Raw genomic sequence first — 19,123 nt, forward strand, 5'->3', positions numbered from 1 at the left:
GATATTCTTTTATACTGTGAATTGTGCTAAATTAGCAGCTGAGTTTTTCTGCAGAAATTGAGTCCCTATTTTGCCAGCAATGGCCACGATCCTGCAGTGAAAGCTGGCATTGGGGTCCCTGTCACATACTTACATTTAAAAGGGGATTCTGCTTTTTCCAACTTCTCTATCACAGGAAAAATAAGGGGGGTGGGGGGGTGGGGGGGTGCTGTCCACATCTAGATTATCACTCAGAGATAATATTTCTTTCTTTATTTGTTTTTGGTACCTCGGCAGCCGTGCTGCCGTGACCACCTGTGTCTCGGTGTGGCATATCCTCGGTCCTGGGTCTCATAGTTGGTGACGTCCCCTTCGAAAGGGCAGCGTGCTGTGGGGATGAGTTACTGGGGTGGTGAGGTGGAGTCTGAGTCATTCGTGGCATTTCTCCTCCAGGCCTGACGGGATAGGAACTGTGACCGTAGACGAGAAAGAGCGATTCGAAGAGATCAAGGAGCGGCTTCGTTTGCTTCTGGAGAATCAGATCACGCATTTTAGGTAAAGGCAGAGAGCCCAGGCTGAATGCGAGAGGACTGATTTCCTCCCAGCTCCTTCCTATAAGCAGCAAAGCCAAAAGGCAGGTTTTGAATGCATACGGGAATTTTGCATAGGCGACACAGACCTACGCAGGGCAGTGAAGCTTGCAGTGTAGCATGTTTGTAGCTGGAGAGTGATTTCAAATATATAACCTTTAAAGGATATTTCAAACTGTCTTGCTCCCATAGGCATGGTAATGTGGATTTTTTCTAAAATTTAACAATTAAAAAAATCCCTTGTCCTCTTATTTCTCTGTTCCCCTCTGCTCAGTTATTACCCATTTATTTTCCCTTCTCCCTAGTGTTCAGACAGGCAGGGCTTTCTGCAGGGATGACACAGTATAGAAAGGACAGATACTTCCCCCACAAAAAGGGATGAATTGCCCCCTGCACACCAGCGGGCCCTGGGCGGGTGGTGCACGTTTGCGCACAGGCGGGCGATGCGCATTCACGTGCAGAGTCCCTGCGGGAGCCTCTTGGAGCTGCCACTCACCAGGGGTGGTGGCTGGTTCAGCTGGTCACCCACAGCCTGGTACATCGCTGCATCTCTGGCTGGAAGTAAATGTCCTTTCCAGAGGGGCTTTTTTTCCATTTTTACAAGAAGATGATATTTAACTCTCTGCTATGAGATCTAAAAACTCTCCAGGTGACACCCAGATTTAGTAAGCTGGTAAAACTATCAGCTTGTTACTACCCCGAATTCTGTTTTCTGCCTTAGTGTCCACGCCATCAAACTCTTTTCTGAAAAGTACCTTACTGCTCATTCCAGGCAGAGGAACTAGATTATTTCTTGGGCATATTTAGGAAAGCATCTTAATAGTGCTAGAAAGGTTTGCTCAAATGCACCTGGTTTGATGTTAACATGATGTGGTTTTTCTAGGTACTGCTTTCCATTTGGCCGTCCAGAAGGTGCCCTAAAAGCTACTCTATCACTGCTGGAAAGGGTAAGCATAAGAACAACAGAGAGCAGTTAAAATTGCCAGTATTCATTTATCTTTCCATCCAGAAGAGCTTGAGGAACTGTTGTTTTTGCATAGGACATGTAATTAATCATCGTTAATATTGGAATGTGGGGTGTTAGGTGGGGTTGTTCTCTCCTGCTTCAGCTTGGAGGCCAGTGTGTAGCCTGGCCACTAAAGGCAGCACAGCCTGTGTCTATGTTGATAGTGGAGGATCTTGCTGGCAAGCATCTACACCATAGACCCTTGCAAGCAATGGCAGGCTGCTGTCTGGTGAAATTCCCATCTCAAAGCAGGCTCGCTCCCCTTGGGCACAGGAAACCTACTCACCACCATCCTCCCCATCCCTATTTCTGCCTTCCTGCTGCTGCAACATCCTTCTCACCTCTGCTAACGTGCAGTATGGCCAAGCCCTGACCTAAACCCAAGTCAATCAGTGGAGCCCAGGAAGGGCGTAACATTGTCTGGCACTGGGGAAGTTGTAATAGATCTTAATGTCATGCCCTAAAAAATCAGAAGCACAGATTTCAGGGCATGCTATAGGGTATAGATACAGAAGGAGAATAATACAGCAGGGGTAGGTCCCATGTCTTAAGCTGGCCAAGGTGACCTTGTAGTGGATCCTGCATATTGTTCACATACCCTGGGAGCCACACAGCACTAGTGTAGGAATTGATGTATGTGCTGGGCTTGGAGAAAAGCAGTTCTGTGTGCCCGATGCCACAACAAATCAGATTTTCTTGTGTCAAGGTTCTGATGAAAGACATAGTTACTCCGGTCCCTCAAGAGGAGGTAAAAACAGTCATCCGTAAATGCTTGGAGCAAGCAGCTCTAGTCAATTATACTCGACTATCAGAGTATGCCAAAATTGAAGGTAAGGCTCTTTCTTTGTGAAATTGAAATTTTGTTATATTTCTAGGTGGCAACTGTGGCTGGGAGCTATTTAAAAGAAGCTCATTTGCTATTTATTTGCTTGTCAATAAAACTGATGTGATTCTGAATCATTTTTGTGGTGTTGGCTTCGGAAGCAGTTAAGAATGGAAGCTGTGCAAAACATTTCTTTTTCTGGAAAAGAGAGACGAAGCAGTTAAAAGCAACGGTAGCTTTTTTTTTCCCGATCGTTAGTGCATTTGGCCAGTGGTGTAGTATTCAGATTCATGTCGTGGTTTTAAAAAACAAGTTGAGAAATACTTGGGATGTCATCTTTGCAGCTGAAGGTATAGTGCAGCTAATTGCATATGACAGTGGAGTTCAGGAAACAAATGAAAAATAAGAAGCTGAAAAACTGTTTAATCTATGCTTAATCGTTTGTAGACAATTTAAAATGTCTTTTTTCTGGGAGTGTTTCATTGTCTTGCAGTTCACATAGTAGTCATTGATCAGTGATCCCATACTTGCATCAGGTTTCTTTCTTGTCACTCTAAATCTGGCATAGCTGATATTATTGACCTTTTAAGTTATGGGAGAATAATAACCAGTGACCAGAGACACATGTAGCCATCAAAAAGACATTTTAAAGCTTGCTAGAGGATATGTGTTAGCTGAAGCTCTACAATACAGTCGTTCTTTACCTGTTAATCAGTTTACGTTCGTACCTTGTTGGCTGCTATTCCCAATTTGAAACTCCTACCCAACTTTATCCAAGTTCCCTATTGCTTAGACCTGTATGTTCCAGAAGAATGGTATGTTCTGCTCTAGACTTTGGGTTTCTGTTGTGTGTGATGTGAAGCTTTCCCACAGCTGAGATTATCGGTGTGTGCCTCTAGGACAATATTGAGAGGAGAAAAAAAAACCCAAAACTCCCTCTGATTTGCTCTTAGTTCTTGTTTACATGAAAAATTGGGTTATTATATGACAAATTGTCCAGGTTCTGTACATGACATGTCCTCTCTTTTTCCATTTTTTTTCTGTCTAACGATGCAAATTGTGTACCAGTGGTAATGAATTCATTGTTATGCATCCAGTGAGAAACACTTAAGAATTGGGCACTAAAAGGATGTTTATCAACTCTTGACTTGGTAATGAGTGACAAAAATAGAGAAGGAACAAAGGTTTCATAAGCACTGTATTATCAGGCAATTTATCAAAGTACTCAACTTCACAGGATATTTTAATTGGTGTATTCTGTAAAATGCAATGTTTAAATATACTTGACAAGGATGGAGAAGGACTGAGAATCAAAAGCAGCTTTTCTGTTGATGGATGCTTCTACCCAGGGCTGGCTCCCTTAGGTTCTCTGTGTAAATATCACTAACTCGTTGGTAAGATTTGCTCTCTTCTTTCAGATAAATCTATGCAAAAACAAACTTTATGATCTGTAAGTAAAAATGCATTCATTTCCAAAGTAGAACAGTTAGTGTGTACTTTTCCTTTTGTGCCTCAATTCTTCTTGGTTGTGTTAATTATCTGCCCTCTTTTTTGCACTGTGACTTTTAGGTCTGGGAATACTTTGAAGCAACAAACCTTTTTTTTCCAGCTACCTTTTCAGAGAAATAGTTCATTCCACACTACCTGCTCTCTTCTGCTTTTCTCCTCCTTTATCCGTGATTGGCCACAGCCACTTTTTGATACTGTCTCTCTAAAAGTGGTTGTAACACCAATTTCCAAGCATGCTGGGATTGTTAATTTGAACAACCCAACATCTGCCAGCTGCATGCATCAGGTTTTCTCTCATGAGCATAGTCCACTACATGTTCAAATACTTCCTTAGAAGATCAAATAACAAATTTACCTCGGTGAGATGTGTTCCTGTGCACCATAGATGGCTTTGAAATCTTGCTTTTTGAAAGCTGACATTTGAATAGCCACACATTTAAGAGAGTTTTTTCAGAGATGCAAAACCAAATCCGTGGCAGCAGTGCTTGAGGCTATGCTTATGAAGAAATACCTGTGAAAGCCTTAGATACTGAAGGCTGAAATCCTTAGTATCTCGGAGCCTTAAACCAATGGAATTCTATTTCCCTCTATTCATGACGTTTTGATCATTATATTCTTGCAAACAGTTCAGAGCAAACCTCTAGAGTCATGGTCACAGCCTCTCTTGTGACTCATGGGCATGCTGAATGGTTAATCCAGTAGATCTCCAATTTTAACCCTCCTTTTTTTTCTTTTTATTTTTTTTCTTCCTTTTATCCTGTGTGTATCCCAAAATACTCTATGGCTATTTTCCTTTTAACCTAATACAAAGTTTTCCTCTGACCTAAAGCCTATAACCTCTTTACCTTTGACCTAAGCCTCTTGCATGCCCAAATCCTCTTTTATAGGGAAAAAGAGAGAAATGTATGAGCATCCTGTCTTCTGCTTGGCCTCTCAAGTGATGGATTTAACCATTCGTGAGTACCTACCACCCTCCTCTCCATGCTGTCCTCACTCTTTCTGTTTTCATTACCTCAAGAAAGTCCAGATCCAAACCAACTCACTCTCCTTGCTTCAAGTCTTTTAGCATTGGCTTGTCTGTTGCTTCTGTCTGTGAAACCCAGTGTGAGAAGTCCAGTCACTTTTTATCAGCCTAAACCAGGTTAGACAATTAACCCATCTGTTTGTGATAAACTCAGATCGTCTGTAAGTTTTTTCAGTTCTTCTTTATGTCCGTGACCTGAATGCATTTTTACTTTGCTTCTGTGTAACCCCAATTTGTAAAGTGCTTGTCACTGGTACACAATCAAAAGGTAGCAGCTACATCGGGGAGAAGGGAGCTAGAGGTCAGATAAAGGACACTTGGAAAAAGCCATCCCTTTGCCTGCGTATAAGATCTTTACCCAATCCTGTGTATAAGATCGTATAAGGCTGTCCTTTCTCTGTACATCAGACCTTACATGTCTCCTGTCTGTTAGCTCTCGAGCGGAAGGATGCGCTTTACTTGCTCTCCTCCTCGATTTTTCTACTTACTCCTTTGCACCGAGCTCTGGAGGGGACATCCCAGCCCCGCTGTCACTTGGAGATCCCCCCTGTGTCCTCAGAGCTCGCCCTCTCTGGTTTTCTATTTGTGCAGCGTTTTCTTTCACCTCCGTGAAAGGAGCTTCTTTTGGTAACCCCATGCTTGGGGGGGTGGGGGGCGAGACGGGGCGACTTTTCTTCTTTTCTAATGTCATATGTCACGCATAACTGGGGGGCTGTGCGGTCCACTTGCTCATTAATCCTGCATATCTGTTCTTGTTTCTCTCTTTTCTCTCCTTGTTGCTTTCTCTCTTTCATATAGAGAATCAAAAGGATGCAGGTGAACAATTGTATATGCATTATAAATTGCTAGGACTGTTGAGTTATATTTATTTTGTTTTCTTTTTTCATAGCTCCTTAAGATATGTACTCCTTCAGGCTGAATATGGAGATGCATTGATACTTAAGGAGTTAATTTGTGCTGTCTACATAATCTCCTTTTCCTCCTTCCTTAGAATAGAGTATAGGTTAGAAATACCGTATAGAAATATAGTGTCTTCTTAGGAGACAGTTTTAGAGGAGAATGTAGCCTTTGTAAAGAGAAAGTTTCTTGTTTTCCAAAAGAACTGCAGTTCATTTTGGGTGAAAAAATGTTGGTGATTTGGCCATTAATTTAACACACCTAACAAGCACATTTATAACTAAACTAATGTTCATTTTTGGTTTTCACATCTTCTGTTTTATGCCCTGATGGGAGGACTGGGTTTTTAATTTTTTTATTATTTTCTTTTTTTTTGTTAATGTGTAAAAACGATCCAGTGGGACAGAAGTCATGTTTGTCTCTTGTTTACAACCTGTGGTGACATGTAACAAGGCGAAGGCTCAGCTCAAGTGCCCGTCTCTTCAGAAGGGATGGTGGAGCTCTGCAGCCCCTGTTCTCGTTTCTGTTGCATCCCAGAGTCCTAGTTCGAAAGTCCTTGAAACTTGACCTGTTCATTTCTTTTTGTGAGTAGATTGTTCTGTTTTGTGGAAAACAAAAAAAAAGATCAGGCTGGTTTCAGCTCTGTTTGCAAAGGCAAACAGCTTTTAAAAAGCAGGACAAGAGGCTGGGCCAGGTTCTGCCCTGGCTTCCCCAGGCCTCTGCAGCTCAAATTTGGCCCATGATCTAGAGCTATTGCATGACACTAAAATTAATTTTGAATAGCAATAAATATTTAGTAAATGGAGAATAATTTTTCCCTACAGCTATGAGAGGTGCAAATAAACAAGTAGCAAGTAGAACAATCCCAGCTAACTATAGCGGATTAAAGTGAGTGCAGGCTGTTGTGCATGGAGCACGACAAACGCGCTGAGCGTTGCGCTTGTTGGCGACAGCTCGTCACGTGCTTACAGTTTAGAAATTCAGAAGGACGTTTCTATGGCCCAGCTCGTTTATAAATAAAACTGCTTCTTCTCGATGCTTGGAGCAAGTGAAAGGACGCAGGGAGTTGTGGCTCCACTGCTTCGTGCCCACAAATCTCCCATTGTCTTAAATGAAAAATTTTCAGGCAAGGTCAGCAGGACTCCACTTGAAACCAGTTCCTCAGCTTAAGTGGAGTCAAAAGTGACTGGGTTTTGGCCTGACTTTTTATTTATTTTGCCAGAAGCAAGAATAAAAATAAGATGCTGAAAACGACTTCTTCTTAAACACACAAATGTCACCCTTTGATGTCCTTTCTCCTGAAAACTGTGTAATCTCTTGCCTTGCTTTAAAAATATTGATGTGAAATAGAACATTAAACAGAACACTGTGCTAAAACAATTAAAGATTAATGACTTGCTTTAGTTATTAGCCAGACAAAACTACTAACACTCAGATGAATAAGTGCAACCTTTTAATAGGTGTTCATCTGTTTATTTATGTAAGTCGGGAATCATCATTCCTTTAGAAAAGAATAACTTCTCCATCCCTTAAGCACAGGATTTGTGACGTGCTGCACTGTGTTGGAGTGCCGTGGCACTGGGGGATCCCATGAACACATGTGCCACTTTGCACAGCTGGGGTTGGGTACAGGCAGCTTTAGAGATGGTGCCAGCCAAGGCGAGAGTTATCAGTTTGACAACTGATTGTGTTTAGTATAAGACTACTTTTTTAAGTTTTCAGACCAAGTTGTTTCTCATATTGTGGGTTGGTTTTGGTCTCTGTAAAGAGAGGCTTCTTGTGGTACTGCTGAGCAGATGCACCGACATGAGAAGTGAAGGAGACGTGGGGATGGTGGCAGCTCTCGCCTCGCTGCTCGGTGCCAGGGTAGCAGAGCAATGGGGCCCAGACTGCAAGCGAACTGGAGAGCCAGTGGACCCACTGAAGTCCTATTGCTCTGTCACCAAGGGAAATCAGCTACTCTTGGGCTATCCTAAAATGCTATGTTTTCACTTGTCCCATAGCCTCCCCAGCCCCTGTCCAGGGAAGCAGGGTCCGGAGGTGCAGCGTCTCACCACACTGCATCACTGGCGTGCACCATCATCCCCAGATCTGTCTGGCCAGGCTGGCAGGGAATCCTGACTTCCCTCAAAACCGCACCCAGTGGTGGTGTTGGGGTGGGTGCAAAGCCAAAACCCGGTCACCATGGGGGTCAGTGCTGCCCACAGAGGAGCCAGGGGCATCCACGGTGCCCATGCAGAGACAGACATCCTTCAGGTGCCTGCATCAGGCTGGGGACCTGGGTGCATCCACAAGAGAGAGACCAAGCACGGCGGCTTCAGCTGCGTCAGCCTCAGCTGGCACCGGCCATGGAGCATCTTGCACGTAGCACGTTCCCTAGCAGGCATGGAAAACGTCCTCAGCCAAGTAAGCGGGTGGAGAAGAGGTCATTTTTTGACTAGAGGAATACAACAGGTTGTTAAGAAGCAGTGGTATTTTTCAAGGCATTCGTACTGGCCCTTGTCACAGTCCCCATGCTCACTTTACATCACTTGCCTTCCCTATTTCTGGATCCCAGCCTGGGAAGCTCTGTGCACATTTCTGTAACTCTTAGCAAATGCACTGAGGTACTAGGGGCTGAGCTGCCTGTTGGTAAAATTACATTCTCCAAATAAACATGGATGCAACATGTATGAAAACATCAGTCATTGTATGCGGGAGTGGAGACTGAAGTCATTAATAAATCATGCACTTTAACTTAGGCATGACTACAGCCTGTATTTGTGTGCTGCTGAGCTGCTGCTTTATTTGTTTCATTCCTTGAAATGGCATTCGGTTGTGTTTAATGAGGAGTTGTTATGCAGCTTTCAAGGCTCCCTCTTGCACTTTCAAAGGCAATGTTTAAAGCAGTATCAAAGTTATTACAAGAGCTTCAGAAATCATAAAGATCTGCATTGTGCCGTTATCTTTCTACAAGTGTCTTACCAACTGCAGAGCAACTTGCTGCCTGAGGCATAAGATGTAATTCAGATATGCAAAAATTCCTCACTAGGCTGAATAATCATCAGAAAGTCAGGAGATCAGTTCTCTTTTCAGTATGTTGAGTTTTGAGAGCTGAATTAGAGTCTCTTTGTGAGTTGAAAAAGAACACATTTCTATGAATTTTTCTTACTTTTAAGGTAACAAATCTTATTTTGAAAGAAAAAGTATCATCACTGAAATCCCTTTCAGATGTATGCAAATTCATTTCACGAATATAGTAAAAGGCTGTTTTACCTCCTCCTCACCCTAAGTCCATTATTCTTTATCATTATCTTGAAAACAGCAGCTCTTTTTTATCATTTTCATGATTGGCTTGCAAATGACTGCACACATAACACTTACATACCAAAGCCTTTGTCAGGGGCTGTATATTTTTAATTATTACAAGGAAACCGTTGAGTCAGTGGCTACACTTTTTAAAAATATGGAAAATCAACAGTACTCTTCTCCTATTGCAAGTGTAATTCTCACTGTTGCTGGTGTCAGTAGCCCACCTAGCAGAAATCATGATGCTGGGTGAGAAATGTGTAGTTTGAAAATATTCCAGGTCATAACGAGTCACACACACTGAATTGTATACAATATAGATACTCAAAGTAGCACAGATTTTTTAATATACCTGTTATACTCACTGCAGGCTGAAGCTTATTGCAAGCACAACCCCAGAATTTGTCAAGTAATTTGAGTTTCTGCAAGTATTTTATTTGCAAGTATCAAGCAGAAGAGTAAAAACCTTTGGCAGAAGTTTGTCCAGGAAAGCACGTTGCCAGGTTGTTAGTAGGAAAGAAGCCACTCCTGCCTCTGATATCAGTGATGAAGGTGTTTAAATCTTACCCATTTGACATGCGTGAGCATTTCTGATGCTAAACTGGCTGCGGGGAGGGATTAGAGAGGAAAAGGACAGAGAAGAAAGAAAAGCCAAAGTGAAACAAAACACACACACTGCAGCTGATTGCTGGCAAGTGCTGTAAAACCCATCCAGCATTATGCATCTCCCTCGCCCTGAGCAGGAGCTGAGACACCCGTGAAAGGGACCTCACATACCGTCTCCGAGACCTGGACCCAGAAAAGCACGTGGGCTCCAGCACCTCACAGGGCATTGCAGTCATGGCCCCATTTGCATTTAAATTTACAGATGGAATTAATCACTTTCCTTAGCCAGACCTTAATCATTTAGATTTTCTTGCTATAAAGAGGCAACAAAGAAAGCGTTGGGACTCACGAGGTGTTCAATGCCCTGAGGAAGGGAGAGAGCTCTTCCTTTCCTCTCCTTTGGCTCCAGGTGGTTTTGCAGCCATTGTGCAGGAGCCCTGGGTTTGGGTCTGAAAAACTGAAATGAACAAAAGAGCTGAATATTTGTGCAGATTGGGCCAGATCAGAATTACAACGAGAATTTGTTGCTTAACCTTCTGTAATACCTTGGGGAGTTTGTTTTCAAGAGCTGGTGGAGATGCCAAGAGCAGGGGTAAGGCACCGAGGAGATATCTCGCAGGCCTCCCAGGGAAATGAAAGCCACCCCAGGGCACTGACATCTGTGCAGCAGGAGCCTCCTCGAAGCTGTTTTGTATACGCTGCACTAGCGATTTGTGAGATCCTGGTGCTGCAGCATCTCTCGCCTCCTCTCCCCTCTCTACTGATTACTTTTCCCTAGGAATCAAAACATTGACCCAAGTCAGGCCCATTCGACACCATGGGGTCTGGATGTCCATGAAGTCTGAAATCTGTGTTTTTGATGAGTAGCTGTTGGCAATGCAGGGGCTGGACTTATATTTAAGGGTGCCTGAGGGTCACAGCACTGATAGGCATGGTGGGGTGCAATTCTGGGATGTGATTTTCCCCTTGCTTTGACGCTCTTAGGAGGAGCTCGCTGTCTTTGACTCTTCCAACTTTGGAGCCCAACAGACTCCCCTGGGTGGTGAGGGGTTCCCACCACATGGTTGCCAGATGCAGGTGGGAGTTGTGTGGTCCTTTGTCCTCACAGTCCCTTCCCACGCGGGGACCTTGGCACAAATCCATAGTGATGGACAGTAACATATTCATCCTACATCTACATGTTGAGCTCAGGAGCCATCAGTATGTAGCCAAACTGAATTCTTGCTTATGTTTTAAATTAGAGTGAAAGTCATTAGGCCAATTCCCAAAAATGCAGTTATTTTTGTCACTTAAGGCTGAGAGGTTTTTCTCTGAGGACAAAGACACTCTTGGTAAACACTGAACAAAGATCAGGATGACTCCAGAGATGAATGAATAGATTTGCTTTTCCTGTTATCAGAAAAAAAAAGCCAGAAACCAGTAGCTTGAATCTGAGAGTCAGAATTAAATCATTACACAGCTTAAAAGACTAAAAATGTGTGTGTGTGTGCCTGTGCACGTTGTATGTGTGTTTATGTACGTGTGTATATCTATCTCTGTGTATGGAGAGGGGAACCAACCTAACTCATGCTCTTTAACTATATGCTTTACTTGAATATCCTTTATTATACTTTGATGAATGTTATAATTCTGTGAGAATTAAAAGCAATCAGAAATCTACTTTGCACAAGCCAACCGATTTTTTTTTCCCCACTGGAAAATGCAAGCAAAATGGCAAGGACTTTTGGCAATAGAATGTCCAGATAAATATGCCAGATTCCTTGCAAATGGCATTATTAAAAATAGTCACAATGCTGCTAAAAACTGTTATTAAATGGAATAGAAACCATTGTGTTAATATATTCACAGTATATCATTTATTCCCTGAGTGTATGTAAAAGGAAAGGCTATTTTCTTTGAATTTTTCCTATGCTGATATTGTAAACTATATGACAGATGGGTCAAGTCCTGATTGCAGTATTCTAACATTTGGAATAGCAAGTAACATATTTGATAGAGCTGGCAAGTTTTTATATATGATTCAACCCAGAATATAAAAGCCACTAGAATTCCAAGTTGAAAATAATTAAATGAGCTGGAAACGATCAGGAACCACACATTTTTAAGTGACAGATTTTTTTACATGTTTAAATTGCACAAGAATATTTTATAGCTCCCTTTAACCAACAGTGACGTTTAATTCTAAAATGTGTAATTGATATTTGCAAAGCAATTAATTCCTGTGGCTCATTATTCTATTGCTAAATGTACCTAAGCACTGGGGCACTGACTTAAAGTCATCCTTTTCGGTTCACCTCTTCTGAATTCCAGAGTTTTAACTGAATTACCCTATTTCAGTTTCCTCACGTGGCTGCATAAAGTGCAGTTTCATACTTCTGTTGAATTTTTAACTTTCTGATTGCACAGTACCGTAGGATGTTCGAATCTGCTGACTTCTAGAATATGTGTTGTCAGATGGTGTCATTACGGTGTAATACTTCAAGTACCGATACGCAAAAACCCAGCAGCTTATTCCATTTGTATTTGATCATTTCTGCTTATGTTCCTTTCGAAGTTTCCATCTTTTTGTCACTGTTTATGAAGTCATTTGTCTCTTTACTTTTGGCGTCTCTCTCCGTCATGCACAAGCAGCCCGTCCGTCCAAGCCTAAGCCACCGGCTGGACCACCATCATCTCCTCAAACGCAGACTAACATGATAAATCATATGCTCAAAGGCATGGCCAAACAGCCGCCAAGTACTGTAATAGTCTTCCTTCCTTTTATTCAGTGGTTTTCTAGTCTAGCAGTTGCTTGTGTAGTAGTAGAAAGCTAGTTCTCATGTGCAGCTTTATACAAAATACCTAGCGCGATGTGGTAGGTTTTAGAGATTTAGAGGTAGCATTTATTTCAAAATGTCCACATTTTTTTGTCTAGCAATGTCTGACATATGCAACATTTTCAAATATCAACGTCAGCACAAAATAACATTGTTGTTGCATAACATTTTGCATGAAAACTATAAATATGTATGAGCTTTACATGATGTTGGATGAAATGTTTGATAAGTATATCGTATACGTTTCATGTAACTGTCAGTGCTCCAGCTATCTTAGCAGAATATTCTGATGTATAGTAACTTAACCAGGGAAATATTTAAAATAAGAAGAAAAAAAATTAAGATTGACATCTGCTGGCTGCCAAAGTTGTATAAGCATCAATATTTTCTTTAAAGACAGCATCTCTGAGCAGTTGTTCTTATTAACACTTTTGTCTTTTAGTTGTATTTGAGAGCAGATCAGTGTTGCAAATGGGAATGGGCCTGATGCTGCTCTGATCAATGGAGAAGCTCCTCCTTGGCTTCGGAGGGCAGAAACAACCAGAGCATACTAAGGGACGTGTCTTTGGGCTCCTTTTGCATAAAAGGAAGAGGTTTCTCCTTCTTTTAGTCAGTGAGATGCTGGATTGAATAGGAGAAAGAATGAGGAGTTAACCAGCAGTTCTCCAATTTCAGTATTTGCCCAATAAATTATGTTAAAGGAAACCTGGATTTTTTTTTTGTTTCTAGAGATACAAGAAACAAAAGCAGTACTGGAGAAGAAACCCCCAAGGCCCCTAATTATGGCATAAATCAGCAAAAATGTAGAGTTCATCTGCATGGTGCTTTACTGTGTTGCATCTCTCAGCTGAGCTGAGCACCTGCAATGCCAGACTTCAGCCGGCCGGGTTGCTGAGCTCCTCTGAAAACCAGCGCACGTATCCCTCGCTCGACCGCCCAGATGTGACCGTTCTGAAAAGTATAGCTTGCTTTTTGCTGGGAAATTTGTAACCTGTAAACAGGTATCTGGGGAAAACCAGGAGCAGGCAAGATTTTGAGGGTGAGAATTAAGTCCTCAAAGCTCACCAAGCCTTCAGCAAGGCAGGGATTTCTCCCTGGGTGACCCAGCAGAGCAGAGCGGTGCCATCTGTGTGCGACCACAAGTTTCTGTCATATTGGTAGAGAAGACCTAAACACTACCAAAAAGCTATTGTGTGCAGAAGGCTGGAGCGACATGCCCAGCCTGCACCTTGCATGTGGGCACGACCCAAGCTGCTGGCTTAGCTGGGCTCTTTGGAAATTGTTGGAAATTTGGTTTTGATTTTTTTGGTACTTCACCCATTTATGAAGTCTCCAGCTTTGATAGGGGCCAAAACATACCTCAGTGCAGAGGTATGAGTTAGCTGGTGTAGCTGCCAATGCGTGATGCTGTTCTTTGCTGTAGCTGCACTGGAGAGCCAGGTTTGGCACGCAGAGCAGCACGTCTGTAGTTAACGTGGTGACATGCCGCATTGTAGGTGGATCCCCAGGCAGCAGGTCTCCTGGTCTGCTTCTCCTCAGGGCAACCATCGCAGGGAGACTTTGCACACCTCAGGGAAGTGAGCCGTGTTGTCAGCTCATAGAAACCCCCTCGGTTGCACTCAGCCAGCTCTGTTGTTCATTGAAAATGTGATTAATTTCTTTTTCTCTATATTATTTCTAGTTAAATACTCTAAATGTTCCAGATTTTTACCACCTTGGATGTTTAATATGTTGTTAGTAATATAAATGACCTAGAAGAATATAATTTAACGATTTTTAAGAGTCTTCAGAAAACTCTGAAAAATAGCTCAATAAAGCTGAACTCCAAGCTCCAGGATTTAAACTCTTTGGTTTGTTTGCGGGGTTTTTGCTGTAAAGTTGCATCTCTTTCCCGTATAAATCTTACCTATGAACACCTAGTGGGATTTACCACTTTCCACTCCCTCCAGCATGCATAACTCCTTGACCCTTGTGGAGTTAAATCCTGGAGCAAGGCAGACCTGCAATTCTTGCTTTCAGTAGCAGGTGACATTTAAATTGCTAGAGTCTGTCAATTTATTAAAAGTACAGACAGATTTGTTTGAATTGATCTTCTAAAAAGAATTCCAAAATAATATAGACACGATTTCTATAATAGCATCATCTACATTGAAGGACACGTATCGTTCGTATATTAGCAGCCAGATGCTGTCTTTAGGGAATGCGATGTTCTTATCTGAGCTAATAAAGTGCCGCCACCTCACCATAAAGCAAAACAACTCTGACGGTATTGTGAAATTTGGAGCTGGAGCACTGTATTTTCATAGTATAATAACGAATGTGGCTTTCTGGTTTGCTCAGTACTAATTATATAAGCATTTAACATATGCATGGAAAAATCTTTAAAGCTGTAGAATATTATGGGATTTTTTAAAAAAACCTCTAAAATAACTTACTGTACATCTAGCTTTTCATCCTGCCTCCCTTTTAACTCGAGTTCTTGTACTACAGAGAATGTAGGCCGGTTAGTCACACCAGCTAAAAAGTTAGAAGATACAATACGTCTGGCAGAGTTGGTAATTGAAGTCCTACAGCAAAATGAAGAACACCATGCAGAGGTGAGCAGCGGCGCCCTGCGAGGTCGTGTCCCCCAGGTCTTCAGCAGGCTCTGGTGGCTTTCTGGGAGCTTTGCATATTTGTGTGACGTCTTCCCAACTGGTGCTGGGTTATCTTCTTTAAAAGCCAAAAGTATTCTTAAATAATGGTGCTCAAGTGCAATGAAAGCAAAGTATTGGTCAGGAAGATTGCTTTTGCAGTGGGGAGGGAGGGCTAACGAAAGAATTAATTGAGTTCTGCTCTCCTCTATGCCAGTCTGCAGCCTTTCGTTCAGTGCCAGCAGGAGCCAGATCTGGCCAAATACATTCACCACCAACTACATACAAAAACAAGCCTGTCCCCGTTTCCAAAAGGTCATCTTTCCAAATACTGTCATGTGCTTCTGCCTCCAGACAGCAATAGCGGGGTCCCTGCAGCAGCTTACCGCTCCTGCTGTCCAGAGCCGTAGCAAGGAAAACCACCACAAACCAAAACAATTTTTTTTGGACCCTTTCTGAGTGTTCAGGTTGTTTCCAGGGGTTTCCCTGGGCCTCTGCGGTACACGATTAACTCACCTGGTTTCCTGTTGGCCTCTTCTGCCTTGGCTTATTGGGAATACCTCAATTATTAGTCACGGAGGTTAGGATTAATTGTTCTCTATTACTCATTACTTGGGTTTTCTAAGGGCTAATACAACTACTCTGGACTCTCCAAAGCACTTTAACAGATAGATTCATGTTTTAAAACCACTGAAACCATGTCATAATCCAATATAGACCAGAAAATCATGAGGCTTGATCCTGGAAACACTTGACCCCACAGGCAGCTGACATTGCTGGCTGTAGTCCCACTCTCAGCATGTCAGGACATTTCTGCCTGAGCAAGTGGTGTTGTGTACCCATCTAAGTATTTGCAGGATTGAGCCCTGAGTTCTCTATAAATCTCGTGCTCTTGGATACGTATTGAAAAGTTAATCATTTTAAAATTCAGAGTGAACAGTTATTGTTTATGACTGTAGGTAATGTAATACTCATTCAGTATTTTCTCTTTTCCTTCCCATTGATATATATATATACTCACTATATTTTGCATTAAGAGCATTTGATGAATAATTTCACAATCACCTAAAAATCATTCCAGTGTATATTAAATTTGCAGTATAATTTAACCTATTGATAGTACACAACAATCCACAACACCCAACTAATGCCTGATTGCATATTTAAATTTCCTCCCTGTTTTTCTACTGTTCATTCAATCTTGGATGATCCTGGCAGGGGAAAGAGGTATGTGACTAAACCGAATGAAACGAGTCACTCCTGTCATATTCCGTGCATGCCCTCTCAGTGCCATGTTTCCTACTGGGATTTTACCCGGGTTGCCCTCGCTTCCGTAACTTTGACCAAGGAATGTAACAGCAACTTCGAGTCGGCTGCTTGCGGAGCTGGTAGCCTGACACAGGAGGGTAAATGTGGCATAGTAGTCCGGTCCATGCATGTAGCAATGGGTATATTTTACAAGCGCTGCAGTTACATCCCAACACAACCCTACCTGCCTGGACTCTCTCCTCAGCCTGTTGTTACCTCTGTCGTTTTGCATTCACCCGACCTCTAGTACACTGTGGTGGAGATGGACTAAGTACTACACGAGTGCCTAGAATGGTAGTGGTCTTCCTCTGGTTTTGTCTGTATGTGCCTTGTACTGGATATACAGTATTTATATGTAGAGAGAGAATATATGGGGAGAGGAGTGAAGTAAACTTCATTTTTACAAAAGCGAGGGGGTGCTTGTGTGTGAGCTGTGATAACCTGTCCAAGGATGACAAGAGTTTTATTCCACTCATCACCTGCGCAGGCTGGATTTGCAACCAACTGGGAAGGAGCTGTTTTTAAAATGCAGGTTATTTTGAAAATAGCAGACTTCTGAAGGAAGTGGTTACAGGGCCAGTCGCGTTCAGCCAGCCACGCTGCTGAGATCCTCACCAGAAGGAAGACGCAAAACTGTTCTCCAGCATCTTTTGTGTCACAAGGTTTTGATTAGAGACAGAAGGTTAATGCCAACACAGATAGGAGGCAGCCCGGTCCCTTGTTCTGAACGGTGACCTGGAAGGGTGAAATTCATCTCTCTCCAGAAGCCCGGCACGCTGTCGGTACGTTATTGAATCCCTGTCCTGAGGGTGGCTGTGGCATTTCAGCAGTGTACAGGCAGTTGGCCAACTCTCTGCACATTTTGAGTTGCACCCAAAGGAAGAGAGAGAAGAGGCTGGGTGGTTTATCACTGATTTTTATTATGCACTGTAGCCACATTATGCTCTCACTGTGCAATGAGAATTGCTGAGGTATTGCACTATTTTTTTCAAATTATTCCAGGTTAGGTTTTTTGACATGTTTTCCATTCACCTGGAGAAGGTTCGACCTGTGAGGTGCGACTCTTTGGTCTACTTTGGATATTCAGCAGAAAACTAAATTGCACCACTTACTGAAGAAATGCCTTCATTTACTGAAAATCAACAGTTTTTTCAATTAAAACATGCCCCTTTTTCCCCTGCATGGACATCCAGGCAGACTTGCTAATGAGAACCCAGAAAATAATCTCAGAGCATGGAAAATACTTAAAATACATTACAACAGAAGTACTTTGTCTAGTCAGTTGGGTTTGTCTTACCTGTAAGAGAGAAGCCAACCAGCGCAGGCAGAAATGCAGCAGAAACCAGGTACCTACGTCTGTGATCTGTGAGAGCGGGAGGTCTCCATCACTGTGTCATCTCTCCCATCAGATGTCTCCCAGCTCCCTTTCCCTTCCTCTGGATAACTGGCAACAAATGCCAGATGCCATTCATCTATTTTTAAACTTGTGTTTTCTCTCTCTATGTATACGTATGTGTATATGTATATATGTATTTTAACTCCTTGAGGTCATACATATATACATGTGTATCCATGTGTAAAATATAAAATAATAGGTGTGTTTGGCTGGCAAGCACACGTTTTTTTTCCCTTTAAATTGTGTTTTAAGCAAAGCAGGTAAGTAGATGGTAAATAAATGAAACATTACCATCTTGAAGGAGATTTTCAAATTATGGTGTTACTGCTCCCACCGCAGGAAGCTCCTGCTCACTGAGACTAGGGAGGAGGGGATTGAGGATCCTGACATAAGTTAGACTTCCAGAGCTAAAACTTGACTTTTCCAGCAAAAGGGAAACTGTGACTGGTTTGGGCATATTTTTTCCCACAAATGATCACGTGCTTTTCTTCATAATTTCTCATAAAAATGGCATTTTTTTTCCTTTTTCATGGAAGCAGGTTTTTATTGCAGGACTCTGAAGTGTTTATATTGGGATTTCCTGTGGAAGATATTCTTTGGCCTCCCCTCTTTTCCATTCCCGCCAAATGCTGATTGCTGTTGGTCCTTCGTAGCGATCGCTCTTTGCCCGCAGACCTGTGGGCAGTATCTGATGGGGACGCAGTGTGGCAGGCTCTTGGCAGGCAGAGGCACAGTCAGAGAAACCACATCAGTGCAAGGACAGCCCCGGCATCCTCGAAAACCAGAGACAAGCACTGCTACTTTTAAGAGGACCCCAGCTCCATTGCTCAGCATCTGCTTGTTTGCCACCTGCGCTTTGGGGAGAAGGTTTGAGCAGGCATCGGGAGCAGACTTGAGTCTTGATGTTTTCAGTTTCTGTGTGGTTTTGCAGTGGAGCACCATTGCCCAAGGCATCACTCCCAGGCGTCCAGCCACACGCTCGGTTGGATGCCAGCGCCAGTCGAGGGAGGAAGAGCTGAAGAGCGTCGCCATGTGTGCTCAGCCCTCGCTCAGCCCTTTGGACTCCCTCGCTTCAGTTTCAGCTTTTCCAGAGTAACAACTCCGCAAATACCCAGGGCCACCGTCACCACTGCCCCTGAGCTTTCCAGGCACCCCCGGGAGGTGTTGCTGCAGCAGTGCCCGACGGCTTCCTCCGTGTGCCTGGGGCTGGGGGCGGTTTGCAGGCAAAGGAGCCCAGCGTGGCCGCCT

General features: G+C 42.9%; 1 protein-coding gene across 9 annotated transcripts in view; it reads left to right on the forward strand.

Moving 5' to 3' along the window:
* The window catches only part of CADPS (calcium dependent secretion activator), a 225,979-nt gene that overhangs the window by 151,577 nt on the left and 55,279 nt on the right, over positions 1-19,123 (forward strand). For 2 of the 9 annotated variants that reach the window (XM_075095783.1, XM_075095787.1), the window contains exons 14-19: positions 433-534; positions 1,453-1,516; positions 2,282-2,405; positions 4,795-4,863; positions 5,730-5,747; positions 15,029-15,135. In XM_075095783.1, coding sequence (XP_074951884.1) covers positions 433-534; positions 1,453-1,516; positions 2,282-2,405; positions 4,795-4,863; positions 5,730-5,747; positions 15,029-15,135 — 484 coding nt within the window. The remainder of the gene's footprint in view (positions 1-432; positions 535-1,452; positions 1,517-2,281; positions 2,406-4,794; positions 4,864-5,729; positions 5,748-15,028; positions 15,136-19,123) is intronic. The other 7 variants (XM_075095784.1, XM_075095788.1, XM_075095785.1 and 4 more) reach the window with 4 other exon arrangements.

Source organism: Phalacrocorax aristotelis, chromosome 6 (genome assembly GCF_949628215.1).
Source record: "Phalacrocorax aristotelis chromosome 6, bGulAri2.1, whole genome shotgun sequence".
In the NCBI taxonomy this organism is placed as follows: Eukaryota; Metazoa; Chordata; class Aves; order Suliformes; family Phalacrocoracidae; genus Phalacrocorax; species Phalacrocorax aristotelis.